This window comes from Vidua macroura, chromosome 35 (genome assembly GCF_024509145.1).
Source record: "Vidua macroura isolate BioBank_ID:100142 chromosome 35, ASM2450914v1, whole genome shotgun sequence".
NCBI lineage: Eukaryota > Metazoa > Chordata > Aves > Passeriformes > Viduidae > Vidua > Vidua macroura.
In genome coordinates this window covers 748,070-771,552 of record NC_071605.1, presented here as the reverse complement: position 1 = coordinate 771,552, position 23,483 = coordinate 748,070, and the positions used below count along the sequence as shown (strand labels likewise).

Genomic DNA, 23,483 nt, shown 5'->3' with positions numbered 1-23,483 from the left:
GTTCCAGTGTGGGGTTCCAGGGTGGGGTTCCAGTGTGGGGTTCCAGGGTGGGGTTGCAGTGTGGGTTCCAGTGTGGGGTTCCAGTGTGGGATTCCAGTGTGGGGTTCCAGGGTGGGGTTCAATTGTGGGGTTCCAGTGTGGGGTTCCAGTGTGGGGTTCCAGTGTGGGTTCCAGTGTGGGGTTCCAGGGTGGGGTTCAATTGTGGGGTTCCAGTGTGGGGTTCCAGTGTGGTGTTCCAGGGTGGAACAGGCTGGGCTGCAGTCTCCCCTCACCCTGCTGGGGTTTGGAGCAGGGTCCATGAAAGGACAGGGGCCAGGCCTGGCTTTGGCCCTGGAGCTGCTGCTGGCAGGCAGGGAAAGCTCCGGGATGGGGAGGGAACGGGGCTGAATCCCCCTGATGGGATGGGGAATGGGGAGGGAATGGGGCTGAATCCCCCTGATGGATGGGGTGGGAGTGGGGCTGAATCCCCCTGATGGGATGGATGGGGAATGGGGCTGAATCCCCCTGATGGATGGGGAAATGGGGGAGGGAACGGGGCTGAATCCCCCTGATGGATGGGGTGGGAGTGGGGGCTGAATCCCCCTGATGGATGGGGAATGGGGAGGGAATGAATCCCCCTGATGGATGGGGAGGGAATGGGGCTGAATGAATCCCCCTGATGGATGGGGAGTGGGGCTGAATGAATCCCCCTGATGGGATGGGGAGTGGGGCTGAATCCCCCTGATGGATGGGGAGGGAATGGGGCTGAATTAATCCCCCTGATGGGATGGATGGGGAATGGGGAGGGAATGGGGGCTGAATCCCCCTGATGGATGGGGAAAGGTGGGGAGGGAATGGGGCTGAATCCCCCTGATGGATTGGGGAGTGGGGAGGGAATGAATCCCCCTGATGGGATGGGGAGTGGGGCTGAATCCCCCTGATGGATGGGGAGTGGGGAGTGGGGGCTGAATCCCCCTGATGGATGGGGAATGGGGAGTGGGGCTGAATCCCCCTGATGGATGGGGAATGGGGAGGGAGTGGGGCTGAATCCCCCTGATGGATGGGGAGTGGGGCTGAATGAATCCCCCTGATGGATGGGGAATGGGGAGGGAATGGGGCTGAATCCCCCTGATGGATGGGGAGTGGGGAATGGGCTGAATCCCCCTGATGGATGGGGAGTGGGCTGAATGAATCCCCCTGATGGATGGGGAATGGGGAGGAGTGGGGCTGAATCCCCCTGATGGGTGGGGAATGGGGAATGGGGCTGAATGAATCCCCCTGATGGGATGGATGGGGAGTGGGGCTGAATCCCCCTGATGGGATGGGGAATGGGGAATGGGGGCTGAATCCCCCTGATGGGATGGATGGGGAGTGGGGCTGAATGAATCCCCCTGATGGATGGGGAGTGGGGAGGGAATGGGGCTGAATCCCCCTGCCCACAGCCACAGCTGCTGGGGCTGCTGCTCCCCCAAGGCTCCTGAGCTGCTCTGGCACGGGGAGGGGAAGGGAAGGTGGGGATCCTGTGTCTGCAGGTGTTTGTATTTGTGTTTTTGTATTTGTATTTACAGTTATAGCTTTATATGTTATATATTCTATCTATTTATTTTATATTACATTTACATTTATATTTATATTTATATTTATATTTATATTTATATTTATATTTATATTTATATTTATATTTATATGTCTTATTTATATGTCTTATTTATAGTTATATATGTATATATTTATCTATATTTATATTTTTCTTATTTATTTATTCTTCTTATTATTTTATTATTATATTCTATTCTTCTTCTTCTTCTTCTTCTTCTTCTTATTATTATTATTATTATTATTATTATTATTAAATTTATTCTTCTTATTATTATTACTATAGCTATATTTTTAGGTATAGTTACATTTATATATGAAATTTTATATGTATATATTTACATTTACATAAATACATATAATGTATATCCAATATATAAATTTATAAATATTTTTATATACCCATATTTATATTTTTTATTTATATTTTTATAGTTACATTTATATTTATATTTATATGTCTTATTTATAGTTATATGTCTTATTTATAGTTATATATGTATATATTGATCTATATTTATATTTTTCTTATTTATTTATTCTTCTTATTATTTTATTATTATATTCTTATAATAATAATAATATTATTATTATTATTATTATTATTATTATTATTTAATTAATTCTTCGTATTATTATTATTATACCTATATTTCTAGGTATAGTTACATTTATATATGATATTTTATATGTATATATTTACATTTACATAAATACATATAATGTATATCCAATACATAAATTTATAAATATTTATATATATACACCCATATTTATATTTTTATTTATAATTTTATAGTTACATTTATATTTATATTTATATTTATATTTATATTTATATTTATATTTATATTTATATTTATAGTATAGTTATAGTTATAGTTATTTGCATTTACACTTTATAATATATTTATGTTTATGGTCTATAATTATATTTTTATTTATATTTATAATTTATGACCACATTTCCATTTTATATTTACATGTTTATATTTAGATTTATATAGCTATGTCTACCTTTCCATTTTATATTCAATTTAGATTTATATCTACATTTACATCTATATATTTTATATTTATATATAGATTTTATATTTATATTTAGTACATATAGTTATAAGTACATATGTTTATATTTATATTTATATTTAGTTATAGTTATTTACATTTACACTTTATGATATATTTATATTTATGGTCTATAATTATATTTTTATTTATATTTATAATTTATATCTATGACCACATTTCCATTTTATATTTACATGTTTATATTTATATTTATATAGCTATGTCTACATTTCCATTTTATATTCAATTTAGATTTATATCTACATCTACATCTATATATTTTATATTTATATATAGATTTTATATTTATATTTAGTACATATAGTTATAAGTACATATGTTTATATTTATATTTATATTTATATTTAGTTATAGTTATTTACATTTACACTTTATGATATATTTATATTTATGGTCTATAATGATATTTTTATTTATATTTATAATTTATATCTATGACCACATTTCCATTTTATATTCAATTTAGATTTATATCTACATTTACATCTATATATTTTATATTTATATATAGATTTTATATTTATATCTACATTTATATCTACATTTACATCTATGTATTTTATATTTATATATAGATTTTATATTTATATTTACGATGTATAGTTATAAGTACATATGTTTATATTCATATCTATGTTTATATTTATATTTATACTCATATTTATATTTATATTTATGTTTATATTTATGTTTATATTTATATTTATATTTGTATTTATATTTATATTTATATTTATGTTCCCATTTCCAGTGTCGCCCCGCCTGGCCCCCGCGGGCTCCCCGCAGCCCGGCTGCCCCTCCCCGTCCATCCCGGGCAAGGGCCTCTCCTCCTCCCAGAAGCACAGCAAGAAGGCGCTCAAGCAGGTCAGTGCCCCACGGCTGTGGGGTGAATGTGCCCTATGCCCTGATCCCTGTGCCCCACAGCTGTGGGGTGAATGTGCCCTATGCCCTGATCCCTGTGCCCCACGGCTGTGGGGTGAATGTGCCCTGTCCCTGATCCCTGTGCCCCACGGCTGTGGGGTGAATGTGCCCTATGCCCTGTGCCCTGTGCCCCACGGCTGTGGGGTGAATGTGCCCTATGCCCTGTGCCCCACGGCTGTGGGGTGGCTGTGCCCTGATCCCTGTGCCCCACGGCTGTGGGGTGAATGTGCCCTGTCCCTGATCCCTGTGCCCCACGGCTGTGGGGTGAATGTGCCCTATGCCCTGATCCCTGTGCCCCACAGCTGTGGGGTGGCTGTGCCCTGATCCCTGTGCCCTGTGCTGTGCCCTGTGCCCCACAGCTGTGGGGTGAATGTGCCCTGATCCCTGTGCCCTGTGCTGTGCCCTGTGCCCTGATCCCTGTGTCCCACGGCTGTGGGGTGGCTGTGCCCTATGCCCTGATCCCCGTGCCCTGTTCTGTGCCCCAGAGCTGTGGGGTGGCTGTACCCTGTGTGCCCTGTGCCCCACAGCTGTGGGGTGGCTGTGCCCTGTCCCTGTGCCCTGTTCTGTGCCCCACAGCTGTGGGGTGGCTGTGCCCTGTCCCTGTGCCCTGTTCTGTGCCCCACAGCTGTGGGGTGGCTGATCCCTTTCCCTGATCCCTGTCCCTGTGCCCCACAGCTGTGGGGTGGCTGATCCCTGTCCCTGTGCCCCACAGCTGTGGGGTGGCTGATCCCTGTCCCTGTGCCCCACAGCTGTGGCATGGCTGATCCCTTTCCCTGATCCCTGATCCCTGTGCCCCACAGCTGTGGAGTGGCTGTGCCCTGTCCCTGTGCCCTCTCCCTGTGCCCCACAGCTGTGGGGTGGCTGATCCCTGATCCCTGTGTCCCACTCTGTGGGGTGGCTGATCCCTGTCCCTGTGTCCCTGTGCCCCACAGCTGTGGCATGGCTGATCCCTGTCCCTGTGCCCCACAGCTGTGGCGTGGCTGTGCCCTGTGCCCCACAGCTGTGGGGTGGTTGATCCCTGATCCCTGATCCCTGTGCCCCACAGCTGTGGGGTGGTTGATCCCTGATCCCTGATCCCTGTGCCCCACAGCTGTGGGGTGGTTGATCCCTGATCCCTGATCCCTGTGCCCCACAGCTGTGGGGTGGCTGAGCCCTGTGCCCCACTCTGTGGGGTGGCTGATCCCTGATCCCTGTCCCTGTGTCCCTGCAGGCCCTGAAGCAGCAGCAGCAGAAGCAGCAGCAGCAGCAGCAGCAGTGCCGGGCGGGCGTGGCCCCGGGCGTGGCCCCGGGCGTGGCCCTGCCCTCCGGCCAGCACGTCCTGCTCAAGGCCAAGGCCACGCCCGGGCGCTCAGGTACGTGAGGGCACCTGGCCAGGGCGTGGAGGGGAAACGGCTCCGTTCTGCAGCTTCCCGGGGGCTCCGCGGCCATCGGCTCCTGCCGCGGGGCCTGGGGCTGTGAGGGGGACACCGGGTCAGGAGGGACCTGGCAGGGACCTGGAGGGACCTGGGAGGGACCTGGGAGAGACCTGGGAGAGACCTGGGAGGGATCCTGGAGGGACCTGGGAGAGACCTGGGATGGATCTTGGAGAGACCTGGGAGGGATCCTGGAGGGACCTGGGAGGGATCCTGGAGGGACCTGGGAGGGATCCTGGATAGCTCTGAGTGTAAGGACAGACCTGGGAGAGACCTGGGAGAGAACTGGGAGAGACCTGGGAGGGATCTTGGAGGGACCTGGGAGAGACCTGGGAGGGATCTTGGAGAGACCTGGGAGGGACCTGGGAGAGACCTGGGAGGGATCTTGGATGGATCTTGGATAATCTTGGATAGCTCTGAGTGTAAGGACAGACCTGGGAGGGACCTGGGAGGGATCTTGGAGAGACCTGGGAGAGACCTGTGAGGGACCTGTGAGGGATCTTGGATGGATCTTGGGTAATCTTGGATAGTCTTGGATAGTTCTGAGTGTAAGGACAGACCTAGGAGGGATCTGGGAGAGACGTGGGATGGATCTTGGATGGATCTTGGATGGATCTTGGATAGCTCTGAGTGTAAGGACAGACCTAGGAGGGACCTGGGATGGATCTTGGATGGATCTTGGATAATCTTGAATAATCTTGGATAGCTCTGAGTGTAAGGATGGACCTAGGAGAGACCTGGGATGGATTTTGGATGGATCCTGGATGGATCTTGAATGGATTTTGGATGATCTTGGATGGATCTAGGATAGATCTTGGATGGATCTTGGATGATCTTGAATGGATTTTGGATGGATCTTGAACAGATTTTGGATGGATTTTGGATGGATCTTGGATAGATTTTGGATGGATCCTGGATGAATCTTGGATGTTCTTGGATGGATTTTGGATGGATCCTGGATGGATTTTGGGTGGATTTTGAATGGATCTTGGATGATCTTGGATGATCTTGGATGGATTTTGGATGGATCTTGGTGGGATCTTGGATGGATCTTGGATGGATCTTGGATTGATTTTTGGATGATCTTGGATGGATCCTGGATGGATTTTGGGTGGATTTTGAATGGATCTTGGATGATCTTGGATGGATTTTGAATGGATCTTGGAGGGATCTTGGATGGATCTTGGATGATCTTGGATGGATTTTGGATGGATCTTGGATGGATCCTGGATGGATCTTGGATGATCTTGGACTGATTTTTGGATGATCTTGGAGGGATCTTGGATGATCTTGAATGGATCTTGGATGGATCCTGGATGATCTTGGATGGATTTTGGATGATCTTGGATGGATTTTGAATGGATTTTGGTGGGATCTTGGATGATCTTGGATGATCTTGGATAGATCCTGGATGATCTTGGATGGATCCTGGATGGATCTGGATAGCTCTGCCTGTGCCTTTGGCTGGTTCAGGGCTGCTCCCAGTGCTCAGTGACCTTCCCAGTCCCCTGTGCCCCCCTTCTCCTGCTGTTTCTGCTCTGGGATTTCTCCTGCTGTTTCTGTTCTGGGATTTCTCCTGGTGGTTCTGTTCTGGGATTTCTCCTGGTTATTTCTACTTGGGGTTCTCCTGCTATTTATGTTTGGAGATTTCTCCTGGTGTTCACGTTTTGGGATTTCTCCTGCTGTTTCTGTTCTGGGATTTCTCCCAGTGTTTCTGTTTGGGGAGCTCTCCTGGTGTTGATATTTGGGGATTTCTCCCGGTGTTTGTGTTTGGGGAGCTCTCCTGGTGTTTATATTTGGGAGTTTCTCCTGGTGTTGATGATTTCCAAGGTGGCTCCTCGTCCTGCAGGGTGGGTTCCAGAATTTGTGGTGTCAGAGAGCAGCGAGGTCACTGCTCTGGCTGCTCCAGCAGGGCAGGAGCTCCCTGCCAGCACCAGATTTTCCGTGGTATCCCAAATTCTTGGTAGTTACTTCCCTGATTTCTTTGCAGAGTAACTGCACTTCTGGAATTCCCTGGCACCTGCCCAATTCCCTGGCACCTGCCCAATTTCCTGTCACCTCTGGAATTCCCTGGCACTTTCCAAGTTCCCTGGCACCTGCCAGATTTCCTGGTACCTCTGGAATTCCCTGGCACCTGCCCAATTCCCTGGCACCTCTGGAATTCCCTGGCTTGGGGCAGGCTCAGTGCCCCTGGCAGGGCTCAGCATTCCAGCCCCATTCCCTGCAGGCAGCTGGGCTGTGGCACACACCCAGCTTGTGCCAGTCCCTCTGCAAGCCAGGGCATTCCCAGTGTTCCCATTCCCAGTGTCCCCATCTCCAGTGTCCCCATTCCCAGCCAGGCCATTCCCAGTGTCCCCATTGCCAGTCAGGCCATTCCCACTGTCCCCATTCCCAACCAGGGCCATTCCCAGTGTCCCCATTCCCAGTGTCCCCATTCCCATTGTCCCCATTCCCATCCAGGCCATTCCCATTGTCCCCATTCCCAGGCAGAGCATTCCCAGTGTCCCCATTCCCAGCCAGGCCATTCCCAGTGTCCCCATTCCCAGTTTCCCCATTCCCAGTGTCCCCATTGCCATCCAGGGCATTCCCAGTGTCCCCATTCCCAGTGTCCCCATCCCCAGTGTCCCCATCTCCAGTGTCCCCATTCCCATCCAGACCATTCCCAATGTCCCCATTCCCAACCAGGGCCATTCCCAGTGTCCCCATTCCCAGTGTCCCCATTCCCATCCAGGCCATTCCCAGTGTCCCCATTTCCAGTGTCCCCATTGCCAGCCAGGGCCATTCCCAGTGTCCCCATTCCCAGTGTCCCCATTCCCAGTGTCCCCATTCCCATCCAGGCCATTCCCAGTGTCCCCATTGCCATCCAGGCCATTCCCAGTGTCCCCATTCCCATCCAGGGCCATCCCCTGGGGCTCAGCCTGTCCTGGGGCAGGGTCTGGGCTTCATTCCTGGTGGAAGTTTCTCCTCCCTGCTGGGAGGGACCCCAGAGGTGCCAAGGCCAGGGGGTTTTGCCCTTCCTGCTGTGTGACTCCAGCCTTAGGATGCTTTCCCCAGGCTCAGTCAGGATCTTTTCCTGCTTCCAGGCTTTTCCTTGAGTTCTTCCTCAGTTCCTCCTCACCTCACCTCAGGTTCCAGGTGGGACCAGTGTGTTCAGGAGCCCCCTCAGGCTGTAAATCCCTCCCTGTCAGGGTCTGGAAGGTTCCTCTTGTGTGCTTTTCTCCACCAAGTCCCTTTTCCTCCATCCCTGTGGTGCTGCACAGGGACAGCTCCCAGCAGGGACAGGGGAGGTGTGGAGAGAGCAGGGAATCAAACGGATGGCAGGGAGGGAGCAGCTTTCTGGTGGAAAGCAAGGCACTGGTTGCACAATTTCAGGGATTTATTCAGAGCTGGAACAGCTTGTGTGAGGATGGGAAGGCAGGGAGAGGAACCAGGATGGGAAACTGAGCACTGGGAAGAGGAGGAGGAGTTCCCCAGGGTGGGCAAGGACAAAAGCTGCAGGAGAGGGGTGAAGTTCAGCAAGGACAGGGGGAGTTTGGAGAGATTTCCCTGCCAGTGAGCTCAGTTAGCCCTGGAAGTGTGAATGGGACCATGCCTGGGTCAGATTCGATGGGAGATAAACTGGGATTAACTGGGAAAGGGACTCAAAGCACATGGGATGTGCCTGCCCGTGCCTTTGGTTTGGGATATTCTGGTGGCTCCAAGGGATCTCCTGCATTCAGCTGCTGGGCAGGAGCACCCCAGGAGCTCAGGGATGTCTGTCCTGGCACTGCTGGAGCTGCAGGGCTGGCTCTGGGGGCTGGAGAAGCTCCAATTCCACGCAGGAGGATCCTGGTGCAGGAGCCCTCTGTGCATGCCCCCGTTCCATGTGTCCCTTTCTGGCAGGTTGGGAAGGGAAGCAGGCAGATGGACATTCCAGCAGCCCCCCAAACTCCACCTCCAGCTCCTCGCCCTCGGTGAAGCTCGAGAACTCCCTGCCAGGGCTGGCCAAGAAGCCCTTCCCAAGATCTGACAGGCTCCACGCACGTAAGAGATGGATTCCCTGCTTTCCCAGGGCTTTCCCAGGGCTTTGGCTGCTCCAGTGCCAGGGCAAAACCTAAACCAGCAGAGGGGAGTGAAGTGTGCTCATTCCATTGCTGAGGGAGGCTGCGAGGGGCTGCCAGGCTGCTGGGAATTGGGATAAATAATCCCTAATGCCGTCCCCAGATCAGCCCTGCCCAGCCCTCAGCAGCTGGGCCTCTCCTGGGAATGCCCAGCTGGTGGACCTGCATTGTTTATGGGGTTTTAATGTGCTCACACACTCTAACAACATGAAAAAGGGAAAAGAAATTCCTCCCCGGGTCTCCATCCCTCAGACCCTGCTGGATTTGGCTCCCAGCCCTGTAGTGGAGCTTTCTCAGCCCTCCCGACCTCCCTGGCTCCTGTTACATTCCCCCAGGTTGGGATTGGCCCTGGGGAATTTAAGGATATTCTTACAAAGGAGTGGAATGTCCTGAGGGGGGAGAAACCCACAAGGATCATGGAGTGCAGCTCCTGGTGCTGGCCAGGTTATCCCAACAATCCCACCCTGGGCATCCCTGGCTGTGCAAAGGCTCCTGGAGCTCTGGCAGGGTTGGGAATGTGCCCGTTCCCCAGGGCAGTGCCCAGTGCCCTTTCCTGGGATCCATCCCAAGTGCCCCTGGCCCAGCTGCAGCTGTTCCCTCGCTCTGAGGCACTTCACAGAGCAGGAGAGTCCAAAAGAAATCCCAGGAACAAACTGGCCTTACCTGGAGCCTTACAGCAGACAATGGCTGTGGCCAGCAGGAGTTGTAGGAACCCTCCTGAGAGCCCAGGCTCCCAAGGGAGCTGGGCTGAGTGGGGATGGGGAGTTCTGTGCCTGGATCTCCCAGCTCTGCTGGTGAGATATGCAGTTAAAAAATTGCCTTGAGGTGGAAATCAGTTTCAGATTCAGCTGGTTCAGCTTGTCCAGTCCATAGCTTGCTGAGCCAGGTGTGTGCTCGTGGGAAGGTGACAACAGCCCCAGTGCTGGGCCTTAGGGGGACAGGGGACAGCAGGACAGCGTGGAGGGGACGTGTGCAAGAGCAGGAGCTCAGTTCCCTCCAGCTCCTGAGAACTTGTCTGGGGGGGAACCAATCCATGGATTCACCAGACCTTCACAGGGTTGTGTTTGTTTGGGAAGGCTGAGCTGGAACAGAGGCTGGGCAGAGCTAAAGGATAAATCAGGGATTTATTCAAAGGATCTCCTCCATGGATCCACCTTGGGCAGCACCAGAGCCCAGCCAGGGCTGCACCCAAGAGGAACCAAAATGGTCCCAAAATGCACGAGCGCTCCCGGGGGCTCTCACTGGGATCAGCTCTGCTCCATTTGCATATTGGGGTTAATTGTACAATCACAGCTTTAGGTTATGAAGTCCTATCCTTGTTTTTCTCTCTTCATTCCACGCTGTTTGTGCTCTTGGGGCTGAGATTTGGATCATTTGTCCTTGGTGCCCAGCTGGAGCAGGAATTGTTTTGTCTCCCTGCTCTGTGCAGAGAGCTCAGCATCCCATAATACGAGGCCCAGACCCACACACTAAAGCAGCACAGAATGTGAAAAACACAAAAGCTAAAGATTAAAGCAGGGATTTATTCAAAGGATCTCCTGCATGGATCCACCTTGGGCAGCAGCAGAGCCCAGCCAGGGCTGCACCCAGATGAACCCAAACGCTCCCAAGGCACCTCTCGAGGTCTCAGCCCTGAGGATCAGGGCACAAACCCCAGCTTGTCACATCCTTTCACCTGTGTGCAGAGGCACAGTGAGCAGTGGGACAGCTCCCACGGTGGCCCCCCCTTGCCCGGGGCCCCAGGGAGGGCAGGTGAGGGGTGACCAGGTGTGTGCTCCCCCCAGGGCAGCTGAAGAGAGCCCGCTGTGCCGAGATCGACGTGGAGACGCCGGACTCCATCCTGGTGAACACCAACCTGCGGGCGCTGATCAACAAGCACACCTTCTCCGTGCTGCCCCCCGAGTGCCAGCAGCGCCTGCTGCTGCTGCTGCCCGACGTGGACAGACAGGTAGGCACTCACCTGGGCTGTGCAACAGAGGTACACACTCACCTGGGCTGTGCAACACAGGTACACACTCACCTGGGCTGTGCTGCCAGGTACACACTGACCTGGGCTGTGCAACAGAGGTACAGCACTCACCTGGGCTGTGCAACAGAGGTACACACTCACCTGGGCTGTGCTGCCAGGTACACACTCACCTGGGCTGTGCAACAGAGGTACACACTCACCTGGGCTGTGCAACAGAGGTACAGCGCTCACCTGGGCTGTGCAACAGAGGTACAGCGCTCACCTGGGCTGTGCTGCCAGGTACACACTGACCTGGGCTGTGCTGCCAGGTACACACTCACCTGGGCTGTGCAACAGAGGTACAGCACTCACCTGGGCTGTGCAACAGAGGTACACACTCACCTGGGCTGTCCCAGGTACACACTGACCTGGGCTGTGCTGCCAGGTACACACTCACCTGGGCTGTGCAACAGAGGTACACACTGACCTGGGCTGTGCAACAGAGGTACACACTCACCTGGGCTGTGCTTCCATGTACAGCACTCACCTGGGCTGTGCAACAGAGGTACAGCACTCACCTGGGCTGTCCCACACAGGTACACACTCACCTGGCTGTGCAACAGAGGTACACACTCACCTGAGCTGTCCCACACAGGTACACACTCACCTGGGCTGCCCCATGTACACACTCACCTGGGCTGCCCTGCCCTGCAGGGCTCCAGGGCAGGCAGGGATGCCAGGTGGGATCCTGATCCCTCTGTGGTACCTGTGGGGGAGAGGGGCACGGGGGCAGGGGAGAGCCAGCCCACCTCAGGGTGACCTCACTGTCACCTAATCATGGTATTAATTGTCACCTAATTATGGTATTAATTGTCACCTAATAATTATATTGTCCCCTAATTATGGTATTAATTGCCACCTAATAATGATATTGTCACCTAACAATGATATTGTCACCTAATAATGATATTAATTGCCACCTAATAATGATGCTAATTGTCACCTAATAATGATATTGTCACCTAATAATGATATTGTCACCTAATAATGAAATTAATTGCCACCTAATAATTATATTAATTGCCACCTAATAATTATATTAATTGCCACCTAATTATGATATTGTCACCTAATGATATTAATTGCCACCTAATAATTATATTAATTGCCACCTAATTATGATATTAATTGTCACCTAATTATGATATTAATTGCCACCTAATAATGATATTAATTGCCATCTAATAATGATATTAATTGCTACCTAATAATTATATTGTCACTAATAATGATATTAATTGCCCCTAATAATCATTGTCATTGTTCAGGACCTTCCAGGACCTGAAGGGAGCCTGCAGGAGAAGGACCTGGGCCAGGGATGGAGGGGCAGGAGCCTGGGAATGGCTTCAGAGTGGAAAAGGGCGTTTGGGTGGGACATTGGGAATTGGGAATTGTTCCCTGTGAGGGTGGGCAGGCCCTGGCACAGGGTGCCCAGAGCAGCTGTGGCTGCCCCTGGATCCCTGGCAGTGCCCAAGGCCAGGCTGGACCCTGGGACACCCTGGGACAGTGGCAGTGTCCCTGCCATGGCAGGGGTGGCACTGGCTGGGCACTGGGACACCCTGGGACAGTGGCAGTGTTCCCAAATCCTCCAGGACTGTTGGGAGAAATCCCCCCCCCCTGCACCCCGTTTTCTGTGTCCCCTCTGAGGCTTTGCTGTGGCCAGCTGTGTGACAAGATCCTGGTCCCCACAGAGCTGGGCACAAACCTGCTCCCCATGGGCTCCAGCCTTGGCCAGCACACCAGGGGCTGTGGCCAGCAGGTGGCCAGGGCTGTGGCCAGCAGGTGACTGGGGCTATGGCCCGCAGGTGACCAGGCTGTGGCCAGCAGGTGACCAGGCTGTGGCCAGCAGGTGGCCAGCACTGTGGCCAGCAGGTGGTCAGCACTGGCCAGCAGGTGGCCAGGGCTGTGGCCAGCAGGTGACAGGGACTGTGGCCAGCAGGTGGCCAGCACTCTGGCCAGGGCTGTGACCAGCAGGTGACCAGCACTGTGGCCAGCAGGTGACTGGGGCTGTGGCCAGCAGGTGGCCAGCACTGTGGCCAGCAGGTAACCAGGCTGTGGCCAGCAGGTGACCAGGCTGTGGCCAGCAGGTGGCCAGCACTGTGGCCAGGCTGTGGCCAGCACTGTGGCCAGCAGGTGGCCAGCACTGTGGCCAGCAGGTGGCCAGGCTATGGCCAGCAGGTGGCCAGCGCTGTGGCCAGCACTGTGGCCAGCAGGTGGCCAGCAGGTGGCCAGCAGGTGGCCAGGCTGTGGCCAGCAGGTGGCCAGCACTATGGCCAGCAGGTGGCCAGCACTGTGGCCAGGCTGTGGCCAGCAGGTGACCAGCACTGTGGCCAGCAGGTGACCAGCAGGTGGCCAGCAGGTGACCAGGCTGTGGCCAGCAGGTGACCAGCACTGTGGCCAGCAGGTGACCAGCAGGTGGCCAGCAGGTGACCAGGCTGTGGCCAGCAGGTGGCCAGCACTGTGGCCAGCAGGTGGCCAGCAGGTGACTGGGGCTGTGGCCAGCAGGTGGCCAGGCTATGGCCAGCAGTTGGCCAGCGCTGTGGCCAGCAGGTGGCCAGCACTGTGGCCAGCAGGTGGCCAGTAGGTGGCCAGCACCGTGGCAGTGACCAGGCCGTGTCTCTCACAGGTCGGGGCTGACGGGCTGATGAAGCTCAGCAGCTCGGCGCTCAACAACGAGTTCTTCACCTCGGCTGCCCAGGGCTGGAAGGAGAGGCTGTCGGAAGGTAAAGCCCCCCCTGCACCCCCCGGTTCCCCAGCATTCCCTCCTGGCTGGGGAGGGGCTGGGAAAGCCTGCAGGGATGTCCTGGAGCAGGGAAAGTCTGCAGGGAGTTCCTGGAGAGGGGAAAGCCTGCAGGGAGTTCCTGGAGAAGGGAAAGCCTGCAGGGAGTTCCTGGAGCAGGGAGAGCCTGCAGGGAGTTCCTGGAAAGGGAAAAGCCTGCAGGGAGTTCCTGGAGCAGGGAGAGCCTGCAGAGAGTTCCTGGAGAGGGGAAAGCCTGCAGGGAGTTCCTGGAGAGGGGAGAGGCTGCAGGGAGTTCCTGGAAAGGGAAAAGCCTGCAGAGAGTTCCTGGAAAGGGAAAAGCCTGCAGGGAGTTCCTGGAGAGGGGAAAGCCTGCAGGGATGTCCTGGAAAGGGAAAAGCCTGCAGGGAGTTCCTGGAGAGGGGAGAGGCTGCAGGGATGTCCTGGAGAGGGGAAAGCCTGCAGGGAGTTCCTGGAAAGGGAAAGCCTGCAGGGATGTCCTGGAAAGGGAAAAGCCTGCAGGGAGTTCCTGGAGAGGGGAGAGGCTGCAGGGATGTCCTGGAGAGGGGAAAGCCTGCAGGGAGTTCCTGGAGAGGGGAAAGCCTGCAGGGATGTCCTGGAGAGGGGAAAGCCTGCAGGGATGTCCTGGAGAGGGGAAAGGCTGCAGGGAGTTCCTGGAAAGGGAAAAGCCTGCAGGGAGTTCCTGGAGAAGCTGCAGCTCTGCAGGGAGTTCCTGGAGCAGGGAGAGCCTGCAGGGAGTTCCTGGAAAGGGAAAAGCCTGCAGGGAGTTCCTGGAGCAGGGAGAGCCTGCAGGGAGTTCCTGGAGCAGGGAGAGCCTGCAGGGAGTTCCTGGAGCAGGGAGAGGCTGCAGGGAATTCCTGGAAAGGGGAAAGCCTGCAGGGAGTTCCTGGAGAAGGGAAAGCCTGCAGGGAGTTCCTGGAGCAGGGAAAAGCCTGCAGGGAGTTCCTGGAGCAGGGAGAGGCTGCAGGGAGTTCCTGGAAAGGGAAAAGCCTGCAGGGAGTTCCTGGAGCAGGGAGAGCCTGCAGGGAGTTCCTGGAGCAGGGAAAGCCTGCAGGGAATTCCTGGAGAGGGGAGAGCCTGCAGGGAATTCCTGGAGAAGCTGCAGCTCTGCAGGGACTTGCTGCCCAGAACTGGGGGGCTCAGGGTGGGAGGGGGCTGCAGGAGGAGTTCTGTGTTGAACTGACACAGGAAATCTCTGCAAGAGATGAGAAAAGAAGGAAAAATGTGTTTAAAATCTGAACTGACAGTAGAGCTGGGGCATTCTGGAGTTGTGGCTCCTAAACACAGACACTGCTGAGGGGCAGAGAAGGGAAATTCTGTTCCAGAGCAGGGCACGGGGTCACCAGCACGAGCTGCTCAGTGCTTTGAGCCATCCCTTTGGGTGTTTGGATGGGAAACTGGGGGAAATTCTTCCCTCTGAGGGTGGTGAGGCCCTTCCAAGTCTGACCAGGCTGTTCCCTCTCCTCCTGTCCCTGTTCCCTGGCAGCAGAGCCCGACCCCCCCTGGCTGTCCCCTCCTGGCAGGGAGTTGTGCAGAGCCACAAGGTCCCCCCTGAGCCTCCTTTTCTCCAGGCTGAGCCCCTTCCCAGCTCCCTCAGCCCCTCCTGGGGCTCCATTCCCTCCCCAGCTCAGTTCCCTCTCCTGGGGCTCCATCCCTTCTCCTGGGGCTCCATTCCCTCCCCAGCTCTGTTCCCTTGACTGCCCCACTCCCCTGGGCTCCTGGGGCACTCACCTGGGCCTGTGGCCCATTAGCCACCCCTTCCCTGGCTCAGAAATCCCTCTTGCATCCCCCAGGAGAGTTCACCCCGGAAATGCAGCTCCGGATCCGGCAGGAGATGGAGAAGGAGAAGAAGGTGGAGCTGTGGAAGGAGCACTTCTTCGAGAGCTACTACGGGCAGAGGTGAGAGCTCAGCTGGGTTCTGGGCTGGGTCCATCCATGGACATTGGCTTCCCTGGAGCCTGAGGAAGGTTTCTGGCTTCAGCTGGTTCCAGGAAACGGGGAAATGCCAGCAGGATCCAGCTCAGGTGGGAGGTTTATCCCCCTTTATCCAGAGCAGGGTGTCCTGGCATGTCACTCCTCTTCCCCTCCTTGCTTGGAGCCACCCCCACAGCTCTCCTGGAGCTGGGGTGGCTGAGGCTCAGACTCAGGACCTGCATTCCCACATCTCCAACCCCACACCACCCTGTTAAACCCCCAAATCTGCCAAGCTTTTATTCCCTGCCTCCTCTTGGCTTCAGGGCTTTGCCATCCTTTGGGGCTACAGGGAGGATTTGGGGTTTCTGAGCGAGTTGCTGAGAGAGCTGGGAAGGAGCACACAGGTGTAAAAAACTGACCAGGACTTTCCAACCCTGCACTGTGCCAGGTTTTGGGTCGTCCTCACCCTGCCAGCCCCTGTGCCTCCCATTCATCCTGGGTGTTTGAACCCTCCAGAGCCTTTGGGGTATTCCTGGCGTTCCATGGTGTGGTTGGGATGCTCTGGGGGAGCCAGGGGCTGGGGGATGTCCCTACAGGCTGTAGGAACAACTACAGGGATACACCAGGCTGGGAGTGCAGCTCACCAGGAGCTTCATCAGCCACCTGGGCCAGGTGTGTGCTCGTGGGAGGGTGACAACAGCCCCAGTGCTGGGCGTTAGGGGGACAGGGGACAGCAGGACAGCGTGGAGGGGACGTGTGCAAGAGCAGGAGCTCAGTTCCCTCCAGCTCCTGAGAACTTGTCTGGGGGGGAACCAGTCCATGGATTCACCAGACCTTCACAGGGTTGTGTTTGGGGGGAAAAAAAACCCAATTTGACAAATCATTGAGAGGGGTGGATGAAGTTAATCCAGAAGGAGTTAATCCCAGGCATCACTGTGTGTTCCTCCTGAAGGGGTGGTGGGACCCTTCCTTCTCAGTGTCCCCTCCTGCCAGTGTCACCGTGTGACACTGCTCCCGTGCTGCAGAGGAGGCTCTGGGGGCTCCTACAGGGAAATATTCACTGTTGGCCAAACCCTTGGGGTTTGCAGCCTGGAAAATTGGTGTCTGGAACAGCCCTGGAGCTACCCAGTGTTCTATGTATTGCATTTAGCTGGCTTTAATCTCTGATGCTCATTTCTGTTTCTGTGGAAGGATTATCAGAGGGGAAGGTTCTCGGTGATGGTGGCACAGAATTGGGTGTGTGAGACGTTTATTCAGGGAGTTTATTTAGAGAATCCTGCCTCCGTTTCCCTAAGGATGGGGTGCTTTTGCAGGGCCGCTTTACAAAGCAAAGTCTCTCTTTTCCTTGGCAGCTCTGGGCTGAGCCCCGAGGAGTCGCAGCGACTGACAGCACAGCCCGAGGCAGAGCCCGGCCGGCCCCGCAGCCCCCCGGCCCCGCGCCGGGAGCAGGGCACGTCCCCCTCGGAGCCCCCCTCGGAGCCCAGGGCAGCCCCTGCCGCCGTGAGGAAAGCAGGAGAGGAGGGCACAGAGGAGCCCAAGGCAGCCAAGCCCGCCCAAGCGTCGCCGGAGCGGCGAGCGGTGAGAGCCGGCGACCGAGCCCACGGAGAGACCCTGCCCCAGAAACCCCCCAGTGCCTCCAGCCAGGGGGCAGAGGAGCAGAGGAAGCCTGGGGCGGCAAAGGAGGCGCCAGGAAAGGAATCCCTGGGTGCCCCGAGCAAACCAAAGAGCCCCGAGGCAGCTGGGCAAAGCCCTGCGGCAGCCCCGGCCCCGCCGGAGAAGGAGAAGGAGAAGGAGGAGAAGAAGCCCCCCGGGAGCGAGGCCATGGAGGTCGGGGTGGAGGCCCACAAGAGGAAGTCGGAGAGCAGGGAGGAAGCTCCAGGCAGCCCCGAGAAGAAGCCCCGTGTGGCCGAGCCCTGCCAGCACCAGCAGGCCTTTCGGAGCCAGCCCTTTCCCGGCGCGGGGGCGGCGGTGCCGCGGGTGCCCCCGCTCAAGGTGAGCCCGGCAGGGACAGAGCCACGGCCGGGCCTCCCCCGGGGCACTGAGCCCCAAACGGTGCCTTCAGTGGGGTGCCAAGCCCTCGGAGCCCAGCCCATCCCACCCGTGTCGCGGGCAGGGACAGCCCCTGCTGTCCCAGGCTGCAGACGGGGAGAGCTGCAGGGGCTCTGCAGGGCCGTGGTGGCAGAGAGGGGCAGCCAGCAGAGCAGGAGCCTGGCAGGTGGGGACAGCCAGGGCCATCCAGGCTCCCCTGCAGCCAGCCCGGACACCCTGCTGAACACCAGAGGCTCTGCCAGCGCTGCAGTCTGCTTTGTAGTGCTGCAGTGCCGGCGCAGGAGTAGGGAAGGAGAATTTTGGGGAGCATCTCAGGAGCAGAGGCTCTTTGGCTGCTGAGCCTTTGCAAGAACTCACCTGGGAGAGGAAGGAGGGAACTGGCCCCTGCTGGGATGGGCACGGGGAGCTTGGCAGCTTTGGGAGCCAGGTCAGGAGCGGGCAGCTGCTGCTGACCCTGCTGCTCCGGGCCCTTAGGCAGCATTCCTGTATTCCTGTGTGTCCCAGGAATTCTGCTCCCCTGTTCATATCCTTTTGTACTAAAAGGCTGCAAACTCAAAACTTTAAAAGCAGCTCATCGTTCTCACCATGTTAATAAGAACAGCACGAAGGCAGGAAAGCAGCAGTGAAACTGTCAGTGACCCAGAACTGGGGAAACTGTCCATAAAAGAGGTCTGGAATACCATGGCCTGCCAGGGCAATAAAGGTGGGATTTAATTTAGCAGAGTGAGTTGAAGGTGATTGTGAATAGTTTCCCTTGCAAAGCAGGGGAAGATGGGGACAGACATGTCCCCAAGACGTGTCATCCCCCAAAAATGAAGTGGTGAAGTGGTTGATCAGAGCTCAGTGGGACCCGGTGAGGATTTTATGGATATTGAAAATAAACGTAACCTCAGATGAACTCCCTGAGATCTCTGCAGGGGAGCATCACCAGGCTCAGTGCAGGGCTCAGCACATATGTTGGGAAAGCAAACATGGGGAAAGTCAGCTGGAACATTGGGGAAAATGTTTTAGAAGGGAAGAGTAAATTATTGGCATTTTTTCTCCAGCTCAGGGGATTGTTATGGCTTTGTACAAAGGCACTGAAACAAATGATGGGTGAGCAGGGGGGAAGGGCAAGGCTGAGTCCAGCAGGATGGTGACACCTTTCAAAGGACATCTGAATACAAAATTAGATCTGAAATTACATCTGAATAACGTGAAACAGTGGAACAGGGGCTGACAGGGCAGGGGCTGGATCAGCCCTTCAGGGAGGGAGCCTGGGGGCTCTGGGGTGACATGGGGGATGAGCTCCACTCCGAGCCACGGGGTTTGCAGCACCCCAAAACTGCCTGGGAGGCAGGCGAGGGTCAGACACGTTTCTTGTCTCAAGGCAGAGACAGGAGGTTTCTCCAAAGGGATTTCTCCACGACCACCAGCAGTTCTGTCAGACGAAACTGCAAACACAGGCCTGTGGGTCGGGTGTTCCCCGTGTCTCAGCTGTGCTTTTCTCCCGCTCTGTTGCAGATTCCCGTGTCCAGAATCTCCCCGATGCCATTTCCTGCGGGCCAGGTCTCTCCCAGGGCACGCTTCCCCCTCTCCCTCAGCAGTCCGGGCAGGACAGGGGCCAGGACCTTGGCCGACATCAAGGCAAGAGCCCAGCAGGCCAAGGCTCAGAGGGCAGCGGCCGCCGCCGCCGCCGCCTCGGCCGGGGGGGCCGTGCCGGGGCCCGGCCCGGGCGGGGGGAGACCCCCGGGCAGGGGGGGAGACGGGAGAGACCCCGGCGGAGCCGCCCAAGCTGCAAGCGGAGCAAACGCACTGGAACTGGCAGGAACTGGAAGCGGGGGAAGTTCGAGAAGGTTTCTTCCCCACGGCCCAGGGCCCCGTTCCCAGGTGGAGAGCCAGGCGGAGCCGGGAGCTGCTCGCCGTCCTCCTGGAGCACAACTACAGCCAGGGGCCCCCGCGGCAGCCCCGGCGCTAGGGAATGGCCCGGGGGCCACCCCGGGGTCCCCGGGCACCCCCAGCGGGGACCGGGCAGGGACGGCCCCTCCTGCCCCAGCCCGGGGGGCTCCGGGCCCCGGGAACGGGCCCGGCTGCAGCAGCGGAACCCCGGGAGCCTCAGCAGGGAGCGGCTGTGACCTTCCCAAAGGCAAATCTCTTTCCCCTCTGGTGTCCCCCCTGCCACCCACGGGGCCCGGAGGCCAGGCTGGAGCTGTGGGCGCTCCTGTCCCGCCCTCCAGCAGCTCCTCCGTTGCACCCAGCCTTAAATCCCCTCCCAGTGGGGCCCTGCCCCGAGGGAGCTCCAGCATTCCTGCCAACAACCCTTTGGTCACCCAGCTGCTCCAGGGCAAGAGCGTCCCTCTGGAGCAGATCCTGCCCAAGCCGCTCACCAAAGCAGAAATGAAAACTGTCCCGGTGGCTCCTCAGGGAGAGAAGGGGGCGGCAGCTCCCGGTGCGGCGGGGAACGGCGCCGAGGCGGGGGACAGACCGTCGAGTTTGCCCCCGCAGCAGCTTGGGAAGATCTTCTGCCAGAACAGGCCTCTGCCTCACATTCCAAGGACCTTCCCGCTCCCCTCGGGAAAGGACCCCGGTCCTGAGCAGCACCAGGGCCACGAGGCGCTGAGCAAATCCACCCAGGAGCAGATCCTGCAGACTCTCATCAAGAGGGTGCAGAGGCAGAATCTGCTGCCCGTCCTTCAGCCCTCGCAGCTGAACCTCCCGCACTCAGGTTTCCCGGTGGAAAACGGCTCCACCAGCCAGAGATTCATGCTGGGCTTCACGGGCAGGAGGACGTCCAAGCCTGCCATGTCTGGGCACTACCTGCTCAACATCTCCACCTACGGCCGCGGCTCGGAGAGTTTGAGGAGAGGCTTCTCCCTGAACCCCGAGCCCCGCCTGGGGCTGAGCAGCCCCGCCGAGGGTGCCAGGGCAGAGCTCGGGGAGTGCGAGGACGCGGGCGGCCAGGGCAGCAGCAGCGAGGAGGACGCGGACGACGAGAGCTCCGGGGACGAACGGCAGCACCTCGGCGTCAAAGAGGAGCCGCGGGCGGGGCAGGGGGAGAAGGAGCAGGGCTCGCAGGGCACCGGCCCTGCAGCCCCCGGCTCCCCGGGGGCGAAGGCCGAGGCGGCCCCGGCGGCCAAGGAGAAGGCGCCGGCGCTGGACGGCACCGCGCTGGCCCGGGACCTGCTGCAGGCGGCGCAGGACCAGATGGCCCACGCCATGAGGGGCAAGGGCCACGGCGGCAGGGAGCTCTTCGGGCCCCCCGCGCCGTCCCCGGAGCCGGCACAGCCCCCGCTGCTCCCCGCCCCACTCCCCCCGAAGCTGCCCGGGAGCGCCGGGGCGCAGCTCCTGGGGCCCAGCTACAGCGGCACCATCAACGTGTCCACCTCGCCCGACGTGGGCCAGGGCTCGCTCATGAGCGAGTGCAACCAGCTGGCCAGCTCCATGGGCAACGTCATGTCCTTCTCCGTGACCGTCACCACCATCCCCACCGGGCAGGCTGTGAACTCTGGCGGCCACGGGCAGAGCCTCCCGGTGCAGGCGTTCGCCGAGGACGGCGGCATGGAGGATCCCCCTTCCAAATGCTACTGCAGGTTGAAAGCCATGATCATGTGCAAGGGCTGCGGTGCCTTCTGCCATGACGACTGCATCGGCCCCTCCAAGCTCTGCGTCTCCTGCCTCGTCGTGCGGTAACGGGGGCGGCACGCGGGGAGCGGCGCGGCTTCCTCCGGGGGCTGCTCTGGGAAGAATCTTGGGAAGAAACAGGAATTTTACTGCCTTGCACAAGAGACACGTTACTGAATCAGGAATACAGAGTTAGAGTCCTTCTTTCATTAACGAAAGAGCACCTTCTTGTACAGGGAGTCGAAATCGCGCTCGACTACGTGAATTGTGACAAGAGTTTGCACTTAAGGAATTATGTAAATACGCCACGTTATTTTGTTTAAAGATATTTTTTCAATCTTTTAGGAGATAGTGTTTGACTTGTACTGCAGTTCCAGTAACCCCAGCCTGCTCTGAGCACGTTTGCTGAGCTCTGCTCTCCCCGGGGGGGATCCAGCCCGTAGCCCATTGTTGGCAGAGGGAACGGGATAATCCGAGTCCAGCCGGGATAATCCGAGTCCAGCCGTGTGTGGTGATGGAGCAGCGAGGCAGGAGCCCTGAGCAGGCTCCCTTGGCTGCTCCCAGTTCAGATCCCCGGGAACTGGGAGGCAGCCCCGATGCCGTGCCAGCCTTTCCCTCCGTTGCCTTTCCCTCTGTTCCAGAGGCTCCTGGGCTGTGCAGTGCAGGCTGGCGTTCCTGGTTTGCAGATCCCCCTCTCCCAGTATCCCAGCCGAAGGGAGGTGTCCGGGTGTGCTGCTGCTGGAACTGCAGGGAGCTGGACTGGCCATGGGAGTCACCAGAACAGCTCAGTCCTGGGGAGCCACCAGGGGCAGGGGTCACACAGCCGTGCCTGGCCTGGCAGGGCTGGCAGGAATCTGCTCTTCCTGGGCATTCCCAGAACTGGCAGGAGTCTCTCTCCTGGGCATTCCCAGAACTGGCAGGGATCTGCTCTCCTGGGCATTCCCAGAACTGGCAGGAATCTGCTCTCCTGGGCATTCCCAGGGCTGGCAGGAATCTGCTCTTCCTGGGCATTCCCAGAACTGGCAGGAGTCTCTCCCCTGGGCATTCCCAGGGCTGGCAGGAATCTGCTCTTCCTGGGCATTCCCAGAACTGGCAGGAGTCTCTCCCCTGGGCATTCCCAGGGCTGGCAGGAATCTGCTCTCCTGGGCATTCCCAGAACTGGAGCTGCCATCCCATGGCCCCCAGCCAGCTGCTCTTGGGACACAGGGGCAGGTGGGAAGCGTTTTGTTCTCATCCAAACACCGCCACGGTCAGACATCTCCAGTTTCTATCCAAGATTTTCTATTTCCTGGGTGTAGGGAAAGGCAATTGAGTGTCTGCCTGGGCCTTGTTGGGTGGCTCTTTGTGTTTGAAATACCAAATTGGGCTGAGCTCAGCTCAGCTGGGGCCCAGCTGAGGGAGAGAGCCTGGGGCAGCCCCTCAGAGCTGACTGGGACACGGCTGGTGGCTCCCTGTCAGTTCCTGGGTTCCTTCACTTGCACTGAAGGAAATGGAAGCGCAGTGGCCCCGTGTTCCCGGGAGCTGATGGAGCACGAGTCACCCGAGGGCTGCTCCCCTCCCGGGCCGGGTGGAGGCCTGGCTGCATCCTGGTCAGGGAACAGAGCTGCGTATGTTTCTGATGGAAAAGCACTGAATTCACTTTTAATCCAAAGGCCTTTTTAAGCTGAAGCAATATTCCCACAGCAGTGGGGCAGCTGAGTGGTGCCCGGGGTCCTCAGCCTTCCCTTCCCCTCTCCTTTGTACTACTGCTCCCCTCCCCTTCTCCCCGGGAGCCCGGCACTGGTGGTGAGGAGCAGAAATAATTCCTGGGTGGTTTTTCCAAGGAACAAGAGGTGCCCGAGGCTGCCAGAGCTCCAGGAGCCTTTGGCTCTCAGGCACAGGGTGGGATTGTCGGGGTGTCCTGGCAGGGTCAGGAGTTGGACTGGATGATCCCTGTGGGTTCGTTCCAGCACAGGATATTCCATGTCTCTGTGATGTAGTTGGTGATGACAAGGAAAAGGGAGTTGCAGACTTGATCCCGTGGTAGCAGGAGCGTTTCTCTCCCTGCCCAGGGA

General features: G+C 56.0%; 1 protein-coding gene across 1 annotated transcript in view; it reads left to right on the top strand.

Annotated features, from left to right (window-relative positions):
• ASXL2 (ASXL transcriptional regulator 2) overlaps window positions 1-21,773 on the top strand; it is a 97,962-nt gene extending 76,189 nt beyond the window's left edge. Inside the window, exons 5-12 of the mRNA XM_054002159.1 lie at window positions 3,419-3,531; window positions 4,799-4,940; window positions 8,883-9,023; window positions 10,885-11,048; window positions 13,735-13,831; window positions 15,660-15,765; window positions 17,133-17,772; window positions 19,333-21,773. Of these exons, the coding sequence (XP_053858134.1) occupies window positions 3,419-3,531; window positions 4,799-4,940; window positions 8,883-9,023; window positions 10,885-11,048; window positions 13,735-13,831; window positions 15,660-15,765; window positions 17,133-17,772; window positions 19,333-21,498 (3,569 nt within the window). The 3' untranslated portion in view covers window positions 21,499-21,773. The remainder of the gene's footprint in view (window positions 1-3,418; window positions 3,532-4,798; window positions 4,941-8,882; window positions 9,024-10,884; window positions 11,049-13,734; window positions 13,832-15,659; window positions 15,766-17,132; window positions 17,773-19,332) is intronic.
• The last annotated feature ends 1,710 nt before the right edge of the window (window positions 21,774-23,483 follow it).